The 18673-nt window shown below is 45.8% G+C and overlaps 2 protein-coding genes across 2 annotated transcripts in view; both read right to left on the bottom strand.

Annotated features, from left to right (window-relative positions):
• Positions 1–1612: 1612 nt before the first annotated feature.
• On the bottom strand, positions 1613–12033 carry ap3m2 (adaptor related protein complex 3 subunit mu 2). The gene is made up of 9 exons (XM_063017605.1): positions 11919–12033; positions 9996–10284; positions 9725–9896; positions 7827–7964; positions 7141–7226; positions 6893–7026; positions 5740–5947; positions 5110–5254; positions 1613–2755 (listed from the first exon to the last, which is right to left on the bottom strand). Exons 2-9 carry the CDS (start codon positions 10266–10268, stop codon positions 2655–2657), a joined length of 1257 nt encoding a protein of 418 aa, XP_062873675.1. The 5' UTR covers positions 10269–10284; positions 11919–12033; the 3' UTR covers positions 1613–2654.
• A 1217-nt stretch (positions 12034–13250) lies between these two features.
• kat6a (K(lysine) acetyltransferase 6A) overlaps positions 13251–18673 on the bottom strand; it is a 52133-nt gene continuing 46710 nt past the window's right edge. The window contains exon 16 of the mRNA XM_063018257.1: positions 13251–18647. Coding sequence (XP_062874327.1) covers positions 15520–18647 — 3128 coding nt within the window. The 3' untranslated portion in view covers positions 13251–15519. The remainder of the gene's footprint in view (positions 18648–18673) is intronic.

Below are 18673 nucleotides of genomic sequence, written 5' to 3'. Positions count from 1 at the left end.
CTTCAGGAACTTTCACTAAGGGGTGTACTCACTTTTGTTGCCGGTGGTTTAGACATTAATGGCTGTATATTGAGTTATTTTGAGCTAAGAATAAATTTACACTGTTATATAAGCTGCACACAGACTACTTTTCATTGTGTCAAAGTGTCATTTTGTCAGTGTTGTCCCATGAAAAGATATACTTAAATATCTGCAGAAATGTGAGGGGTGTACTCACTTTTGTGATACACTGTATATTTTAATCAATTTATGTAAACGAATTCATTATTTTTTTTGGATGATGTTCCAGAAAAGGAACGCTCATGAAGTTCATTTTATTCACAAGTGTTCCAAGGTGGAACGTTTACACACACACATGAATTTCATGAGCGTTCCTGTTCTGGAATATTGTCCAATAAAAAACTAATACATTTATTTTCATACATTTAATAAAATATGCATAAAGCAACTTTTTTTTTAAGTGAAAAGTCCTATAATGGCAGTATTGTGCTTTGTTGTAGCCTAGCAGTTAAGGTACTGGACTAGTAATCAAAAGATCGTTGGTTCAAGCCCCCCCACTGCCAGGTTGCCACTGCTGGTCCCTTGAGCAAGGTCCTTAACCCTCAATTGCTTAGACAATATACCGTCACAATTCTGTAAGTCGCTTTGGATAAAAAAAAGGTTGTTCGGCAACCCCTTTAAAAAATAAAGATAAGTTATGATAAGATAGCCTTTTATTATCCCACGGGGGAAATGTGCAACGTTAAAGCAGCTTTCAAGAATATAAAGATATAAAAGAGATATACTGTCACAGTACTGGAAGTTGCTTTGGATAAAAGCGTCTGCTAAATGCCAAAAATATATATATACAGTATATATACACATATAAATAAATGTAAAGACATAAAAAGATATATATTGTTAAAAGCTGCTGTAACATAAACGGAGAACAGAGTGACCTCTACATGATCTTTTCAGCTAGAACAGCCGCTCCTCTGAGAAGGCTTCTTACAAGACTTCGGAATATATCTGTGGGAATTTGTGCCCATTCAGTAAGACAGCATTTGCATGGCTGGGTACAGATGTTGGATGTTGATTAAGAAAGCCTCGGGTGATGTTCCGGTTCATTCCAAAGCTGTTCTGTGGGGCCGAGGACTGGAGTTTCTTTAAACCCAGCTTTACGTCATGTCTTCATATTATAGAGCTTGCTTTCTACACAGGGGCCTTCCCTAAAAAATTGAAATCAAATGATTTCCTGTATATAACTGATTTATTACACCTGTTATGAATCGCTGTGGCTGAAACACAGACTTAAAGTCTGTCAGCGTACTGTACTGAACATCTTCATTGCACAATGCCTGATGCTGTACTGTTCATGTCACTGCTATACTTTTTATTCTATGATTATATGTAGTGTTTATTTTCTACTATTTAACTTGATGTATGTATGTTGACACCTGAACCAAAAGAAATTCCTTGTACATCTGGTACCTAGCGAAAAATAAAGATTCTGATTCTGATGAATTCAGTCATTATAAGGGGTGTCCCAATGCTTTTGTCTATATAGTGTATCTCACATTGGGAATCCTTACATGTTTAAGACGGTTTTCTATGTTAAGAGATTCAAACCATGAGCTTTTTTAGGTATTTTATTTTGCAAAACCAGTGAATCCATCAGAGAACAGAAGAACAAACAAAACACTGCGTGAACAAACCCGCAGGAAACAAAAAATCCTTTATGATTAGTGCAGATTTATCATAATAAATAATTAACTACAGTAAAACCAGCACACTATTAATCCTCATTACATCACTGGACCTGGAGGGTCGATGGGTTTTGGAACCTGGACGAGGTGCGGAACGTGATTAACAAGTAGAAGAACAGCACACGGTTTGGAATACAGCACCGGTGTGTAGAGCCGGTCATTACAGGTCTCTGACTGCATGTCCACTTCCCTGTGAAATTGAACATGCGCTCGCCGTATTGGACGAAACGCTACAAAGAGTGACAGGCTAACACGTGAGATGCAACAGAAACCGGATTCAAAATTAAGGGTCTGTCCCAAAACCATCCTACGCTCCCGAGAAGAGGGCGTGTCTAAATGATTAGATACTTTAAAATGCTCCTACTGAGGCGCCTTAATTCTGAGTGATGATCTGACTGAAAGACGAGGGAGCGCGACTTTTCTCACAAAATACGACAAACGTGGCGGACGAATATGTGTGCGGAGCAACCAATGGAGTTCTCTACAAATGTAAATAAATTCTCCTTTATTTTTAATTCATATAAAGGTGTAATAATACGAGTGACGTTTATTTGTAAATTGGGGCGTCAGGGGCAGTTTAAGCGTTTTCGGGACGCGGAGGGAGACGGTTTGAACGTCCTGAGGCTAAAACCGCGGTGATATAATCGCGTCTAGTGTAAGTACTGCGTCTAAATAATCTGCCTCATGAGTCTGACGTCTTATTAAAACCCTCTGTACCGAGGCAGCAGGGCGGCTCACTAGGTTTTCGGACAGACCCGATGTGTGTAAGACGATACAAACCAGCACATTTTGGATGCACAATTCCTTTCCAGTCCCTAACACCCGTCCGTACCCACACTGTCAGTTTCAATCGCCCCTTTTCACGCCGTGACGTCCCGCGACGGTCGAAGCGCGGGGACGGATCGGCCTCTAGGTCCGCACCTGGAACTTTCCCGCCCGGGTCATGTACTTGATGCCTTTGAAGGGTTTGTATTTTTCTCCGTACATGTCCAACCGATTTACCTTCAGACCTTGTGGACAAAGAGGAGAGAGAACAAAGTGTCGCCGAGAGTCCGTACTTCTATAATAGGTTACCATGGTGCAGGTATGCCACCCCTGTACTCTACATTCTCATGAACCCGGATGACCTCTGGGAGTGCCTTTGAGGACTTACAGAGCGGGGAATTGAGGACTGGTCACCAGCACCATCTAGTGGTGGAGAACAGGTCATAGCAGTTCAGAATATTCTGGCACTTGGAGCACATATAATGAGGCGAGAGCAATAATGTGAAGGGCTGCGAACATCCAATCAGCTGCTTGTTGTTGTGCTGGTGGGCAAAATCAGGCCACTTTGGTTCCATTAATGACAGTTACTGCTTACACAAGATTCACCAGATCGAGTTTTACAGTCATGGACAATTTTCAATCTCCAGTTCACCTCACCGCAGGTCTTTCCCAGAGGAAACCCACACAGACATGGGGAGAACATGCAAACTCCACACAGAAACCTGGGAATCAAACCCAGGACCTTTCTGCTGTGAGGCAACAGTGCTACCCACTTTGGTTTTACAGTCACCGTGCCGCCCGCCACTGGTGGTCAAAGGAATCATTCATCTAATGTACACCACGTGGACAAAAGTATGTGGACATCTGTTCATTTACTGGTTCATTTATATATATATATACAGTGTATCACAAAAGTGAGTACACCCCTCACATTTCTGCAGATATTTAAGTATATCTTTTCATGGGACAACACTGACAAAATGACACTTTGACACAATGAAAAGTAGTCTGTGTGCAGCTTATATAACAGTGTAAATTTATTCTTCCCTCAAAATAACTCAATATACAGCCATTAATGTCTAAACCACTGGCAACAAAAGTGAGTACACCCCTAAGAGACTACACCCCTAAATGTCCAAATTGAGCACTGCTTGTCATTTTTCCTCCAAAATGTCATGTGATTTGTTAGTGTTACTAGGTCTCAGGTGTGCATAGGGAGCAGGTGTGTTCAATTTAATAGTACAGCTCTCACACTCTCTCATACTGGTCACTGAAAGTTCCAACATGGCACCTCATGGCAAAGAACTCTCTGAGGATCTTAAAAGACGAATTGTTGCGCTACATGAAGATGACCAAGGCTACAAGAAGATTGCCAACACCCTGAAACTGAGCTGCAGCACAGTGGCCAAGATGATGCAGCATTTTAAAAGAGCAGGGTCCACTCAGAACAGACCTCGCGTTGGTCGTCCAAAGAAGCTGAGTGCACGTGCTCAGCGTCACATCCAACTGCTGTCTTTGAAAGATAGGCGCAGGAGTGCTGTCAGCATTGCTGCAGAGATTGAAAAGGTGGGGGGTCAGCCTGTCAGTGCTCAGACCATACGCCGCACACTACATCAAATTGGTCTGCATGGCTGTCACCCCAGAAGGAAGCCTCCTCTGAAGTCTCTACACAAGAAAGCCCGCAAACAGTTTGCTGAAGACTTGTCAACAAAGGACATGGATTACTGGAACCATGTCCTATGGTCTGATGAGACCAAGATTAATTTGTTTGGTTCAGATGGTCTCAAGCATGTGTGGCGGCAATCAGGTGAGGAGTACAAAGATAAGTGTGTCATGCCTACAGTCAAGCATGGTGGTGGGAATGCCATGGTCTGGGGCTGCATGAGTGCAGCAGGTGTTGGGGAGTTACATTTCATTGAGGGACACATGAACTCCAATATGTACTGTGAAATACTGAAGCAGAGCATGATCCCCTCCCTCCGGAAACTGGGTCGCAGGGCAGTGTTCCAGCATGATAATGACCCCAAACACACCTCTAAGACAACCACTGCTTTATTGAAGAGGCTGAGGGTAAAGGTGATGGACTGGCCAAGCATGTCTCCAGACCTAAACCCAATAGAACATCTTTGGGGCATCCTCAAGTGGAAGGTGGAGGAGCGCAAAGTCTCGAATATCCGCCAGCTCCGTGATGTCGTCATGGAGGAGTGGAAAAGCATTCCAGTGGCAACCTGTGAAGCTCTGGTAAACTCCATGCCCAGGAGAGTTAAGGCAGTTCTGGGAAATAATGGTGGCCACACAAAATATTGACACTTCAGGAACTTTCACTAAGGGGTGTACTCACTTTTGTTGCCGGTGGTTTAGACATTAATGGCTGTATATTGAGTTATTTTGAGGGAAGAATAAATTTACACTGTTATATAAGCTGCACACAGACTACTTTTCATTGTGTCAAAGTGTCATTTTGTCAGTGTTGTCCCATGAAAAGATATACTTAAATATCTGCAGAAATGTGAGGGGTGTACTCACTTTTGTGATACACTGTATATATATACGTATATATATATAAAAAATTAATAATCAGCCTGAATGTTCTCTGTACCTGAGATGGCCATCTGCTGGATCTTTAACTGGATGTTGATGGTGGGGTTCTCGTCGGGTTTGGAGGCTCCGGCCTGTAGGCACATGGTGCCCTTCAGACTGGGTAGTTTCTGAGGGTTGATCTTTCCGACGTCCCACGACAGAAGCTGCACAAACACACACACACACACACACACAGGACCAACAGCACTTTAACACATCGGGTTTGAAGTGCCACAGAGTTTTGAACAAAGCGGGGTCTCTCAACCCCAATCCAACCCGGGGGGGGGGGGGGGGGGGGGGGGGAGACAGTCAACCTAAAATGCAAACTCTGCATACTAGTCAGGGTGCCTACATGAGTGGTGGCTGATTCACAGAGTGCATTGGACGACTTTCCTGCTGGCAGGAGATGACTGCATGTGTGTCTGAGCAGTGCCACTGAGATTCGGGTTCGAATATCAGCAATGCCTATCAGCCGGCCGGGCGTCTACACAGACATGATTGGCAATGTCTGAGGAACGGGGGTTCCACAACGTCTACAACACTGCAACAGATCAGCACCCTGTCTAGTATTTCCCAGTGGAACCTGACCCACTGCAACCAGGATAAATGATGGGAATGACGGAAACGAAATGAAATGATCCAGGGTTACCTTGGTAACAGGGTCGAAGGTGTGGGTGCCCTGTGAAGCAGTGAGGCTGGCATTGAGGACGCTGCGCGGAAGCTGGCTGCTCACCAACACCGACTCCACGGCCTTGCCCATGGTCTGTTTGGGTCCGAGAGTGAGGTCGAAGCGACCCTGGGAGCTGCCCTCACGGAACGAGATGTTGTGCTTCACGTACACAGGGATGGCCACCAGGCTGGGAGATGAAAATAAATAAAATAAATACATAAATAAATCACACCATCGGTGATTACTGTAACATTTTCACATCACATACCACCCAAATTAAGCTTACGGGTCTGTTACAATCAGAGAAAGGTTTGATCCCCTAACCCACTCCCTCCCTCAGGCAAAGCCAATCATGCCTGTAAAGTCGTCCGTCCAGTGGTGGTGGGCTAGCGCAGGGTTTTTAAAATGGGTCACAGACATAAATAATAATAATTAAATGAACTATTTATAAAAAAATTGTACACGAACGCCCCCTTGTGGAGGCATTAGGTTACACCTTGTAAAACCACAGTGGGACCAGATTGCCACAAATTTTATTAATTAAGTATATATTTTGTTCTGGGCGGCACGGTGGGTAGCACTGTCGCCTCACAGCAAGAAGGTCCTGGGTTCGATCCCCAGGCGGGGCGGTCCGGGTCCTTTCTGTGCAGAGTTTGCATGTTCTGCATTGCCCTATAGGTGAATGGTTTGGTGTATGTATGTGTGTGTGTGTGTGTGTGTGTGTGCCCTGCGATGGACTGCCGCCCCGTCCAGGGTGTTACTGTGTGCCTTGCACCCATTGAAAGGCTGGGATAGGCTCCAGCACCCCCCAGCGACCCTAATTGGATAAGCGGATAAGAAAATAAATGAATGAAGATTTTGATCTGTGTTTTGTGTGTTGCTTGTGTCACGGTAAAAATCATAAACAAAACTTGGGTCTCTTCAAAAAAAGTTAAAAAAAAACCCTGAACTAGCAAATTTATGCATTTAAAGCATTTAGAATTCACTTCTATTATTAGGATCGAATACAACGCGAGCAATTGAGGGATAAGAGCCTTGCTCAGAGGTCCAACAGTGGCAACTTGGCAGCGTTAGGGGGTTTGAACCCTCAGCCTTCAGATTACCAGGCCAGTACCTGAACCACTGAACTCACTTCTGAGAGCTGACGTGGTAGGAGAGCAGGCGGAAGTTCCCGTCGGGAGGGATGAAGGACAGAATCCGCTCGGCTTCCCACCGCTTAAAACGGACGCACGGGTGGAAGCTTACGTCGTCCAAAAGCCGGGGATTCTGGGAGAGGAGAGACAGACGGACAGAGACATAAACAAACGTCTCATAACATTTATATTAATTCTCTTTAAAAAAATGTCACCAGCATTACAGACACAGAGGAGACACACTGACCATGAACGAGAGAGTCAGATCGGGCATTCCTGTCAGCTTCACACAGGCATCAATAACTCCCTGAATCTCTGCTGTGATTGTTGAACCTACAGAGGAAAAAAGAGGAGGCGTTCTGATACTGACTGATAGTAATACTGACATCATATCCCGTCGAAACGGCTTTTCAAAGCTATAAAACCCAAAAGGTAAAACATCATGAAGTTCACTCACTTTCTTAACCGCTTATCCAATCCTATCCCAGCTTTTCAATGAGCGCAAGGCACACAGTAACACCCTGGACGGGGCGCCAGTCCATCGCAGGGCAGACACACACATACATACACACCCCAGTCACCTATAGGGCAATTCAGTGAGAACCCACCGAGCCACTGTGCCGCCCTAATCATAAAGTTAATGATTATTATTATGGTTGGTATTATTAAGTGCCTTGATGTGACTACAATGAATAAAACAAAAAAGGAGCTGAGCTAGGGTATTTATAAATGAGCAGCCTCATTAACATGTCTGTTTCCACTGTGGATGATTTCCAGTCATTGGTAGGGCAGAAAGAACTGAAGTGTTGTGCACAGGGGCATTTGTACCTTCTTATATACACAGTGCACTCGTAAGGTAGATGTACTACTGGTAAAACTGTCAAACATGAGCAGAATGAGTGAAGGTAAACAGTAGATACAAGAGGCTCATACCCGACTTATCAATTATAGCATCGATCTCTTCAACCACATCGAAATAGGCCTCGTTGTTGGTGTATTTGACTCCGGTTCGTCGCCACGGTACCACCGAGAGCTGACCTGTAGGGAGCTGCTCGCCAACGTTGGTGCTACCTGTTTAAGAACACAAAACACAAATACAAATAGGATAATAACTGCGGTGGGCACTCAGGTGGTGCAGCAGTAAAGTAAGCCAGTCTGTTACCGCTGAGATTTGGGGGTTGAAATCTAGAAAAGCTGTGTCAGGAAGGGTATCCGGTGCCAAGCCCGGTATACAGTATATAGAGTATTAATATATACAGTACATATATGCAGTGGAACCTTGATTCAACAGACTAAAGGGGGAGCACTGGTCCGAAAACATAAGAAAACACACACTAAGGTCCACGAATGTGCTAAACATGCAGTAAAATATGTGGTATGTAAATATGTCATGTAAAACCTGTAAATAAATGTTAAAATTGCTGTACTGTACTACTAAGGAAACATTTCATTTAGCTTGTGTGGAGGAGATGTTTTTTTTGCCGTGATGGTATAGTGGGTTTGGGTAGGAGAGGTGGGCGCTGATGTCCTGTGAAAGCCTTCATGACCTTGTTACCTGCTCGCTCTCCCTTTTAGTTCTGCTGTAATAATTAGGGCTGCCGGAGTCTAAAACTCTCTGTAAAACTGTTTAACTCAACCAGCATTGTACATTATTAACTACATTCTTTGTTGTTTTACTCCAAAGGAATTCTGATGGAAACCTGTTTACCCGCCGAGGTTAAGGATTGAAGTCGAGACTGCCGGGACAACGATGCTGCTCCTGCCGGATGTGACGGGTCTGGAGTAATTGCACCAAGAATGACAAGAACTCACTACAGACTTTATTGAAGACTAGAGCGAATAACAACTCTATTATTATTTATTTATTTATTTATTTATCTATTTATTACCAGTTATAACTTTTAGATCATTTAATTCTGTGTTTGTATGATTTGTGTAAATCGTGTATTTATTTAAAGTTTCCTCTAGACCACCCAAGAAGGATGGGCCCTGCTGAGTCTGGTTCCTCTCAAGGTTTCTTCCTGTAATTTTCAGGGAGTTTTTCCTTGCCACAGTCGCCCTCGGCTTGCTCAACAGGGGTTTTCGTATCTGTTGGTCCTGGATTTTGTAAAGTTGCTTTGAGACCATGTCTATTGTAAAAAGCGCTATATAAATAAAGTTGACTTGACTCGACTATACTGTACTCTATACTATATATGGAGGGTATAGTGGGGACTTTATACTGTACTCTATACTATACGATACCCCATACTATATACTACTCTACGCTATCTATTATTCGGAGTCTGAAGCACTGCTGGTGGCTACTGGAGCAGCGCTGGTGCAGAACTAAGCACTAGAACTTGCAAAATGAAGCATAAAACAAAGAAAAAGGCAAGAACAAAGTGAGCCTCCCGACAAAATAAAGCCTCTCACTCATGTAAACGGAGAGACGTGCGCCGGCTAGCAGACGATTACTGAACTACTGGTAACAATCGGACCAGGCATCCGATTAAATCCGAAATCTGTTAAATAAAGGTCTGTTAAATCGAGCAGTAAGAGCAATCCTATAATTCTATTCAATATGAACATTTATAGACATATTCATTACAAGGGAACATTTATAGAGACATGTGTACTACATGTTTTTAAATCCAGTACATGTACAGCTGGCGCATGTGGACATAGGGTGGGTGAGGGTGTCAGATTTATATAGAGGTGCTAATACTTTTCATGTTCCCCTACTGCAGCCTTTTCACTTCACCTGAGTGTTTTAATAGCTGTTAGTTGTAATGAATGATCAGTAATCAATAATACAGTGTGTAGGCACAAGAGGCTCATGTGATCGTTACCTGTGATGGTGTTGACGACTGTTCGCAGGATGGTTGGAGGTTTGATCAGCTCTTTCAGAATGTTGGACTCGGTGGCCAGCGGGAATCCGTTATCCAGCATCTCCTCCAGCACCTCGTACACCACCACCACATTGTCTTTGATAGCTGCTTCCGTGCACACACCGAAATAGTCCTGAAGGGGAAGATCGATCCGATTTAAAGAACGATACACAGCTCAGCCCACACACGACGTACATTTGGTGCCACGAGACGCACACAGGGACGCGCAAACCTGAAACGTATCCACGACGCGGTGCAGAAACTCGATGACGAACAGAGGAGGCACTTCGCTCTGAATCACGGCCACGAAGTAGATGCGGTGCCGGAGCACGTTTATGAGGTAGTGGTGCGGCGTCGGGATCACCGGAGGAACGTTCTCCGGCTCGCTGGCCCTCTCCTGCGCCTCGAAGAAGTAATCGCACACCGAGCGGCTCACCACACTCTTCCAGTGCTTCTCCAGGAAGATATCGCCCGAGGAGTTCACCAGGAACAGACTGTGGATCATCTTGGACTTTTGCTGCCTAAAATCAGAAAAAAAAGAAAACAATTAGCTGTGGATGAAAAGAGCAAAAATTTATGTATTTAGGGAACAAAGTTATCCAACACACATGTAACCCATGTGAAATAGTAACTGCCCCTCAATTTAATAACCATAGAATCATCTTAAGCAGCGAGTATGGCAACTCTTTGACTTTTGGGTTTACATCAGGACCATTGACCTTTTGTTTAACCTCTATTACACTTTATATTAAGCTCATGGACAGGTGATCTTACCTTCCTCTGAAGATGTCGTGTCTGCACACATAATCTGTCCAAGAGGTTCCAATTTTGATTAGTGTCTTTTTAACAAAATTGCAAATGCTTTAGGGATTACCCAGTTGCTATTCATGGCAAATATTCACTGTGTATCGATGGTTTTCCAGCAGTGGTTTCTACTGTGAATGTCATGTTTTGCCCAGACACATTATATTAAATATTATATATATATATATTTTAGATATTTTATAACAGGTATGTCCCTGAATAAGGTTGTCTCTGAGTCCTTATAATTATCTAAGTATGGAGATAATGCCTCTCACTGTGCTTCAATGGAGTCCAAGGGACTTTAAAATGGCTTTATAAACCCTTGCCACATTAATTTTGATTCCGGAATTGTGTTTCTGTAGAAACCTTAAGCTTCTATTTGATTATAAAGCTTCAGAAGACAGATTTATGTTCTAAAGCAGCAGTCCCCAACCTTTTTTGCACCATGGACCGGTTTTATATAAGAAATAATTTCACGGACCGGCAGGGTGGTAGGATTTTTGTAAAAATTATACGACGAGCATAATAAAAAACACAGTGCATAACAATACTACCCATCAATGATGGAAAATCAGTCGAACCCTGAGCTTTTTTGCTGCAATGAGACGCTCCCACCTAGGGGTGATGGGACACAATAACACCCAAAGTGTGTTCCTGATGTCCAGTGTAATCTTTGTACCCGCTTTACAAAGATAGGATGTTGGAAACGGAATCAGTGTTTTCATTGCTTTTGTAGTGATCCGAAACGTTTCAACCTGTCGGGGACCACTGTGTTAAAGATCCGCTGAAAACAAGCTCTTTTCCCTACAGCGCTCGAGACGAAGTTGCCAGATGCATGATTTTCCCCCACTGTGCAATTGATATATATTTTTGCCCTGCTCAAACTACTTAATTAATGCCTTCTTGGTTTGGAAACAGACTAGACAATTATTTGTTTTCTATTTTAAAAGTGACATTGTTAGACATTTAAAATATCGCGATACTTTCCATGCATAATGTTAGTATAGCCAAGTATCGCGATATGATCATTTCGATGTTGTTTCAGCCCCAGGACAGATTAGTCTGTGTTGATAGGTAAACTGATACGGCCTTATTAATTATTCATACTATCAAACTGTTCAGCACTTCGCATATACATTTATCTGCAAATGATATATGTTATTTCCATATTAGTTTTAAATATGTGTTTATATTCGTCTCCTGTTTTGCATCATCTAGCATCACAGGATTGTCTTGTGACCGTTGGAGCTCCATTCATCCGCCTAGGATAACCCGACATTTTCCTTCATTTTATACGTTTTTCTTTGTCTTTACCTTCAAAACAATGAATAATATAAAGCGAAACACTTACTTTAATCACAGCAGACGCGTTTTGCTTCTAAATATTTCTCTGTTTTTTTATTTATAGAACCGAAGATGAGAATTACAGCCTCCGTTCCCTGTTCCGTCAGGTCAGGTTGATACGTTAACGCTTGATTGACGTCGCCCCAGCCAATAATAAGGCGTGCATTCTTTTAAGACCCGCCTTCATTATAATACTATTGGTGCACACGTTTCGGAGGCCGAGTTCTAAATAGCGCAGTGTTTTCTAACAAGTGGACATAAGAAGGGTATTACAAGTTAGCTACTTAACGGATTGTGTACCCTAAATAGTGCACACAACACGCGATTTGGGACAGAACCGCTTAGTCAAACGTGAATGTTTAAAATGGTGTCAGTTCGTAATCTAACTAGCTTGGCAGGCTAATAAACCTGTTACAAAACAAACACCACCACGACAAACAAAACATAGTTATAATATTAATATCAGGTTTAAAATGATTATTATAATCTCCTGACGAGGAATTTAAACACTTTAGTTTTGATGGACGATTTTACAACCTAATAATTATTATATATTATGACCAGAATCAAAACATAGAAGTTACATCACGTTATTTTCATTTAATTTCCTACATTCAGTGTCATTTTTCTTATTTTAACTTAATGTTTAGTCATTTAAATGACACATCTAGAAAAAAATAATAATTTAAAAAGACATAAATATCAAAATGTGGTTGATTTTAAAGTGTTGAGTTTGAGTAAAACCCCCCAAGTTTGTTTGAGTGTAATTACAATGTTCATTGTTTTTAAACTATATTAATTAAATCTGAGTAATAGATGGTCGCTTCGTTATATTGCATAGAATCTTACCAATAAATATTTAAAAGTGAATAAAAACGGCAATGTAACCTGTCTATTATGCTACCCCAGCACCGGGTTCAAATCTCACCGGTCGGGCGTCTACACAGACATGATTAAACATGTCATGATTGTTTATTTGTTTATTAGGATTTTCACACTTTGGTTACATTCATGACAGGAACGGTAGTTCCTCATTACACAAGATTCATCGGTTCACAAGGTGATATCGAACACAGTCATGGACAATTTAGTATCTCCAATTCACCTCACTTGCACGTCTTTGGACTGTGGGAAGAAACCGGAGCTCCAGGAGGAAACCCACACGGACACGAGGAGAACATGCAAACTCCACACAAAAGACCCGGGCCGCCCCAACTGGGGATCGAACCCAGGACCTTCTTGCTGTGAGGTGACAGTGCTACCCACTTAGCTGTATTCATCCTAGAATAATAGGATCATCTCCAGGACCAAACAACAAATAACAACAGAAAAGCAGTAAAACGGCTCAACATAATTTATTTTCGTTTCAATGTTAAAATGTACAGAGTTCTTTGAAAGTACTTGCTAAGAAAGAAAATAGAAACAAATAAATGAAAATACATACAGGGAGGAAATAGAGAAGAGAGAGAGGAAGGCGGGCACGCTGGGCACACCAGGGCAGGCACGCCTTCGCTCGACCTCCCCGTCTACCACGCTCTCTCTTAGCTTACAACTCACCATGTACAATTACAAAGGATACAAAAAAGGAAGCAATATAAACAGACAGAAACATACTGAGCTTATTTTTACATGCCTCGTAGATGGAAGATAGTCGTCCTATACACATATGGAGAGAAAAGTGTAAAAAAACAAAATAAACAAGAAGGGGAGAAAAAAACAAACGAAAGAACAACTAAATGAGCTTTAGATATTCATCGTCTCCGTCTGTTTTAAAATAGCATCAATATACTACACAAAGATAGAAAACTCTAGAAATGAGATGGAATGGAAAGGTTAAAGGCATCTTATTCACTAGAAGTGAGCTGTTGTTTGCACGTTTTGAATTTCATAATAATAATAATAATAATAATAATATTACCCCAAGTTGAGCTAAAAAATATGTAGTTTTTTTTTCTCCTGAAACAAAAGTGAAAAATGACAGTACCAATATCCATGTCTAGTTTTTTTTGTTTTATATTATAGAAAAAACATTTTCTCTACAATAAGTTTTGCTAAAGTCAAAAAGAGTCAGCTTGTGTCATAAAAGAAAGCTGCCCAGTCTGATAAAATTCAGAAAATTAAAACAAACAAAAAGAGAACCAAAAATTATAATAATAATAATAATAATAATAATAAATTCACACAAATCATATAGGAAAAGCCAGATCTTCTAAGAATCCTCATATTGACATTGAATACTGGACATTACAAAGGAATACAAAGCCCCCTGTCCTATACTGGTAACCGTCCCTGTACGACATGCACTTTGACCAGAACGAGTCTTGGTACATATTCCGCGTGCTCACGCGGGCACGCCATGGCAAACGATTCGTCGTCTGCTTTCCCTTCACCGCTGAAGGCTGTAACACCTCTATAATCTTATATGATAAAAGTCCATAATTCCTGCGGTGCGCACACTCGTCCTGAGCCATCGCGGGTCGGCACGGTGCTCGCCGGCATGTACTGTAGCGCGGTTTTTAAAAAACCCATCCACCACTGTGGTGCACTGTGCAGCTGAGGAAAAAAAGACCATTGATTAGAGTGCCCTCTAGTGGACCGAAGTGGAGTGTTTGTTTTGTTTTGTTTTGTGTGTGAACAGGGCGCCGTGTTCTTGCGGTTCGGGAGCCTCGTGCAGCGAGTTGGGAAGTACCGGAATATTTACGTATACGTTACGACTTCAAACGGTACTTTCGTGCTACCTAGGACGTCTGCGCGCGTCTTGCCGGATCGTAATGCATGCGGCCCTATACCGAGAACTAGGAAGACACGGATTACTGGATACTAGCCGCGGTGTCTTAGATTTAGCTCCGTTTCGCGCACGAGCAGTAGTGCCTCCACTTTGACTCTGTGGCTGTGAGTGTATGTGTACAAGTGTGTCTAAACAAGAGCAAAGAAAAAAAAAACCTGGGTTCACCTTTAGCCCCCCAACCCCGCCCGCTTGTAGCCGTACACACTTACATAGATACTTATACTTTAGACTAAGCATGAGGCGAGACTGCGACAAGCATTTCAACCAAAAAAACAGATCCGAAAAGAAGGTGACGGTGGCTGTAATTAAAACCAAGTCCATAAACAACGATCGGTTTGGTTTTTTATTCTATTTTTTAATGTATTTCTTTACGTAAGGCTTCCTATATGTAAAAAAAAAAAAAAGAAAGAAATCAGATTCTTGATGCATGATGCGTTCGCCATTTGAAAGGTCCTTAAACTCAGAGCCAACCGTCGCGTGTTCTGCCTCATATTACAGATGAAATGGACACCAGAGGGACCAGAGCGTCCAGTTTGTACAGTACATGTTCCTATAGATCAGGCACCGTTCCCTCGGCCAGCTCGATCGTAGCTGCACGACTCCGTGTCGCGAGAGCGAACACTTTACAAACGTAATTTATAACCAGAGAGACAAACCACTGCGCGTTTCACCCGCTAGTGTGGTCGCCGAGGCCTTCGGGAAGTGGGCGCACTGTGTTTAGAGAGTATTGCGAGTCTGTTTCGGGAGAGGGTTCGATACGAGTCTTTGCTCTCTCTCTTTTTTTTTTTTTTTGCTTCTCTCTCAAACTCTGGATCCTTGCTCATCTGCTCATGTAAGGCGACTGCTTGGGCACGCCGGCGTAGCTGTGGTGCGAGGGCCCGGCGTACATCATGTTGCTGTGATGGTTGGGCTGCATGGGCTGCTGCGGGTACGCCTGGCCTCCCATCATGCCCATCTGCATTTGCATGGGATACTGAGCCGGCTGGTTCATGTAGTTGCTGTGGTAGCCGCTGTTCATCATAGTCTGAGGCATGCGGTAGCCTGCCGACATGGCGGCGTTGAGCGAGTTCATGTTCATGGAGTTGTAAGCTGGAGAGGGCATGAGATTGGGCATCATGCCGCGCTGGACCGCCAGGGTCCGAGGGGAACCCTGCATCGTGCTGCGCCCGTAGATCTGCTGCTGATGCGGCGATCCGGGTGGGATCTGGGAAGCCTTGGTGCGAATGGCGATGTGACCTTTGACGGTGGCCATCTGACCCTGAAGACGCTGGGTGTGCGGCGGAGGGGGCAGGCCGATGTTCGCCCCCGGCATGTTGCACTGGATCAACTGAGTGCCCAGGTTCATGGAGCTGGAGCTAAGATTGGGAGGTGGAGTCATGGTAGCCTGTGCCTGAGAGAGAGGAGGATGCGGCGAGGAAGCCAGCTGCGCCAAACTGGGATTGGGTAAGGTGGCGCTCGTGGCGTAGGACGTGACGGCGGCCGAGTGCGAGTAGGACATGGCGTGAGGGTCCATGATGGTGTTGGTGAGCTGCTGGAGCTTTGCCAGGCTGAAGGTGGCCGAGGGTTGACCGTAGCCGCCGGCGCCGAAGTCCTGCCCCATGCGGTCGTACAGACTCCGCCCTCCTCCGGTGCTCCCTGCACTCTCGGGAATCTCCATGATCATGGGCGTGGAGGCAAAGCCGTTCCCCATGCTGCACTGGGAGAGGGAATGCTGCTGCGGGGGAGGCGGTGGGGGCGCAGAGGGGGCAGGTTGGGGCTGAGGGTTCGACTGCTGCTGTTGCGAGACCTTCTTCTGCTGCTGGCTGGCACTCGGAGGCCGCTCGATGACGCAGCTCTGTGGGGACTTGATGCTACAGCTTTGAGAGCTCGTTGTAGACAGGGGAGGCGGGGGCGGAGGTTGCGGAACGGCGGCGCCGCCGTTGGGACCGGGGCCGCTGTTCGGACTACGACCGGCCTGCTGGATCAAACCGCAGTTGCCCATAGCAAGCTGAGAGGCCACGGCGGTACTGGAAGACGACATTCCAGGAGTGGACACGAAGGAACAGCTATTGCCTTGCGACGAAGAGGAGGACGGCGTCGACGACGAAGACGACGCGGATGACACCGGCGCAACTGGGACGGATATACTGCTCCCGCTGCTGCTGTTTCCACTACCGCTGCCCCCTCCACCCATGGTGGAGTCGTAGCTGCTGGGATTGTCGTAGTTCTCGGTGGTGCTCTCGATGCTCCCCAGGTCGCTGAAGCCGCTATCCACGACCTGCTGCGAGTGGTCCGAGACCGACGGCACGTCCATCATGGGCGACGTCTCCATGTTCTGCAGCGACGGCGCTGAAAGCGAGCTCGGGTGCTCGGGCGTTATCTGCGTATAGCCACCGCCGTTCCCACCTCCTGAACCGGACAGACCCGGCCCACTTTCCAGAGGTCCGGGAGTCACGCTGGGGCTGTTGACCGAGCGTACAGATTGACCGGCCAAAGGGGGGATGGGAGGATTGGGCATGGGGCTGTTGTGCTGGGAGGCGCCGCAATCCTCCACCATGGTCAGGGCTTCCTCGTCTCCCTCCCCGTGACCGTAGCTCTGCAGGGTTTGACATGCAGCCAGCGTCTCCTCGCAGTCCTGGTAGGCTCTGTGTGGCTCGGCCTCCTCCTCCTGGGCCTCCTCTTGCGTGAGCGACTGGACCGCCTGGACCGTCTCCAGGTCCAGCTCGCTGCTGTGATGGTCCGCGTGCGGATGGTGGCTCAACTCGTCCTTAAACGCCGAGCCCTCGTGAGAATGCTCGGTCGGCATTAGGAGGTCAGACTTGTCCAGCGCTTGCAGACCCGGGGAGTCAGCAGACGGAACCGGAATGGACGTCACGGTCTCCACGGCGGCGGCGGCGGCTGCAGATTCCTCCTGTTCTCGGCGCCGCCTTTCGTCCTGCAGGTCGACCGAGGACGTCTTGACCTCCTGGACGTCTTCCATCTCTTCGTCATCGCCCTCCTCTTCTCGCTTGCTGACGTACTCTTGAGGTACGCTCTCCGACGTGTCTAAAAAACCCTCCCCGGTCCGCGGCTCTTCCTTCACGGGCGTCGACCGGGCAGGAGACGGTGCGTCCTCCTCGTCATCTTCCAGCTCGTCGTCGTCGTCGTCGTCGTCATCGGAATCCTGACTCTTCCTCAACTTGTCGGCGTCGCTCTTCTCCTCGAGTCGGCCATCCCCTTCGTCGTCTGCGTCGTGATCGTCGCTTCTGCGGCTTCCCGAGCCCTGCATGGCCAAAGTCCTCCTGCTGCCCGGGTTGTCGTCTTCGTCGTCCTCTTGCTCGGGCACGTCTCCGTTCTGGTGGACCCTGGAGTCAGAAGCCGGGGACAGGTCGCAGGAAGGTGGAAGACTCGGCTTCTCCTCGGCCGACGCTCGATCCTCCTCATCCTCCGGCTCGGAAACGGGAGCGGGTTTGGGAACGGGAGGCTTGAGAGCGGGTTTCTTGGGCGGCCGGCCTCGTCTCCTGGGTATAGGCTGCTCGATCGTCTTTTGGAGGAAAACGTCGTCCTCCTCCGAGTCTTTGCTCCTTTCGCAGTCCAGGTCAGAGGTCGGAGCTCTCCTCTTGGAGGTCCGATCCTCGAGCGATTGCTGCGAGGTCTGGCTCTTGTCCAGCTCTTCTCTGGCAGCCGTTTCCTGAGCGTGGTGGTTTCGAGGCTTTCTCCCAGGTTTGCGTTTGACCTTCGGTGGCAGCGGCGGTTCCTCTGAGGACTGGGCTGTCAAACTGGTGTCGGCTGCCTTGCCGTCCTCAGTTTCTCTCTTCCTCGCAGGGTCATTCTTCCAGTGCAGGGGCTTCCGGCTCTTTCCCTTAGGCCAGCCTTTCTTCTTCTTGACCGGGGCTTCTGGCGTCGCGGAGGGAGACTCCACCTTTTCCAGTTCCTCCGTACCCTCTGGCTTTTTCAGGACGGTGACTGGCTTCAGCACAAGCGAGCAATCTGTGTAGAAGAAAAAACAGTCATCA

This window comes from Trichomycterus rosablanca, chromosome 21 (assembly GCF_030014385.1).
Source record: "Trichomycterus rosablanca isolate fTriRos1 chromosome 21, fTriRos1.hap1, whole genome shotgun sequence".
Classification (NCBI taxonomy): Eukaryota; Metazoa; Chordata; class Actinopteri; order Siluriformes; family Trichomycteridae; genus Trichomycterus; species Trichomycterus rosablanca.
Note: the sequence above shows the minus strand (reverse complement) of the source record. Positions and strands in the feature narration are given on the sequence as shown.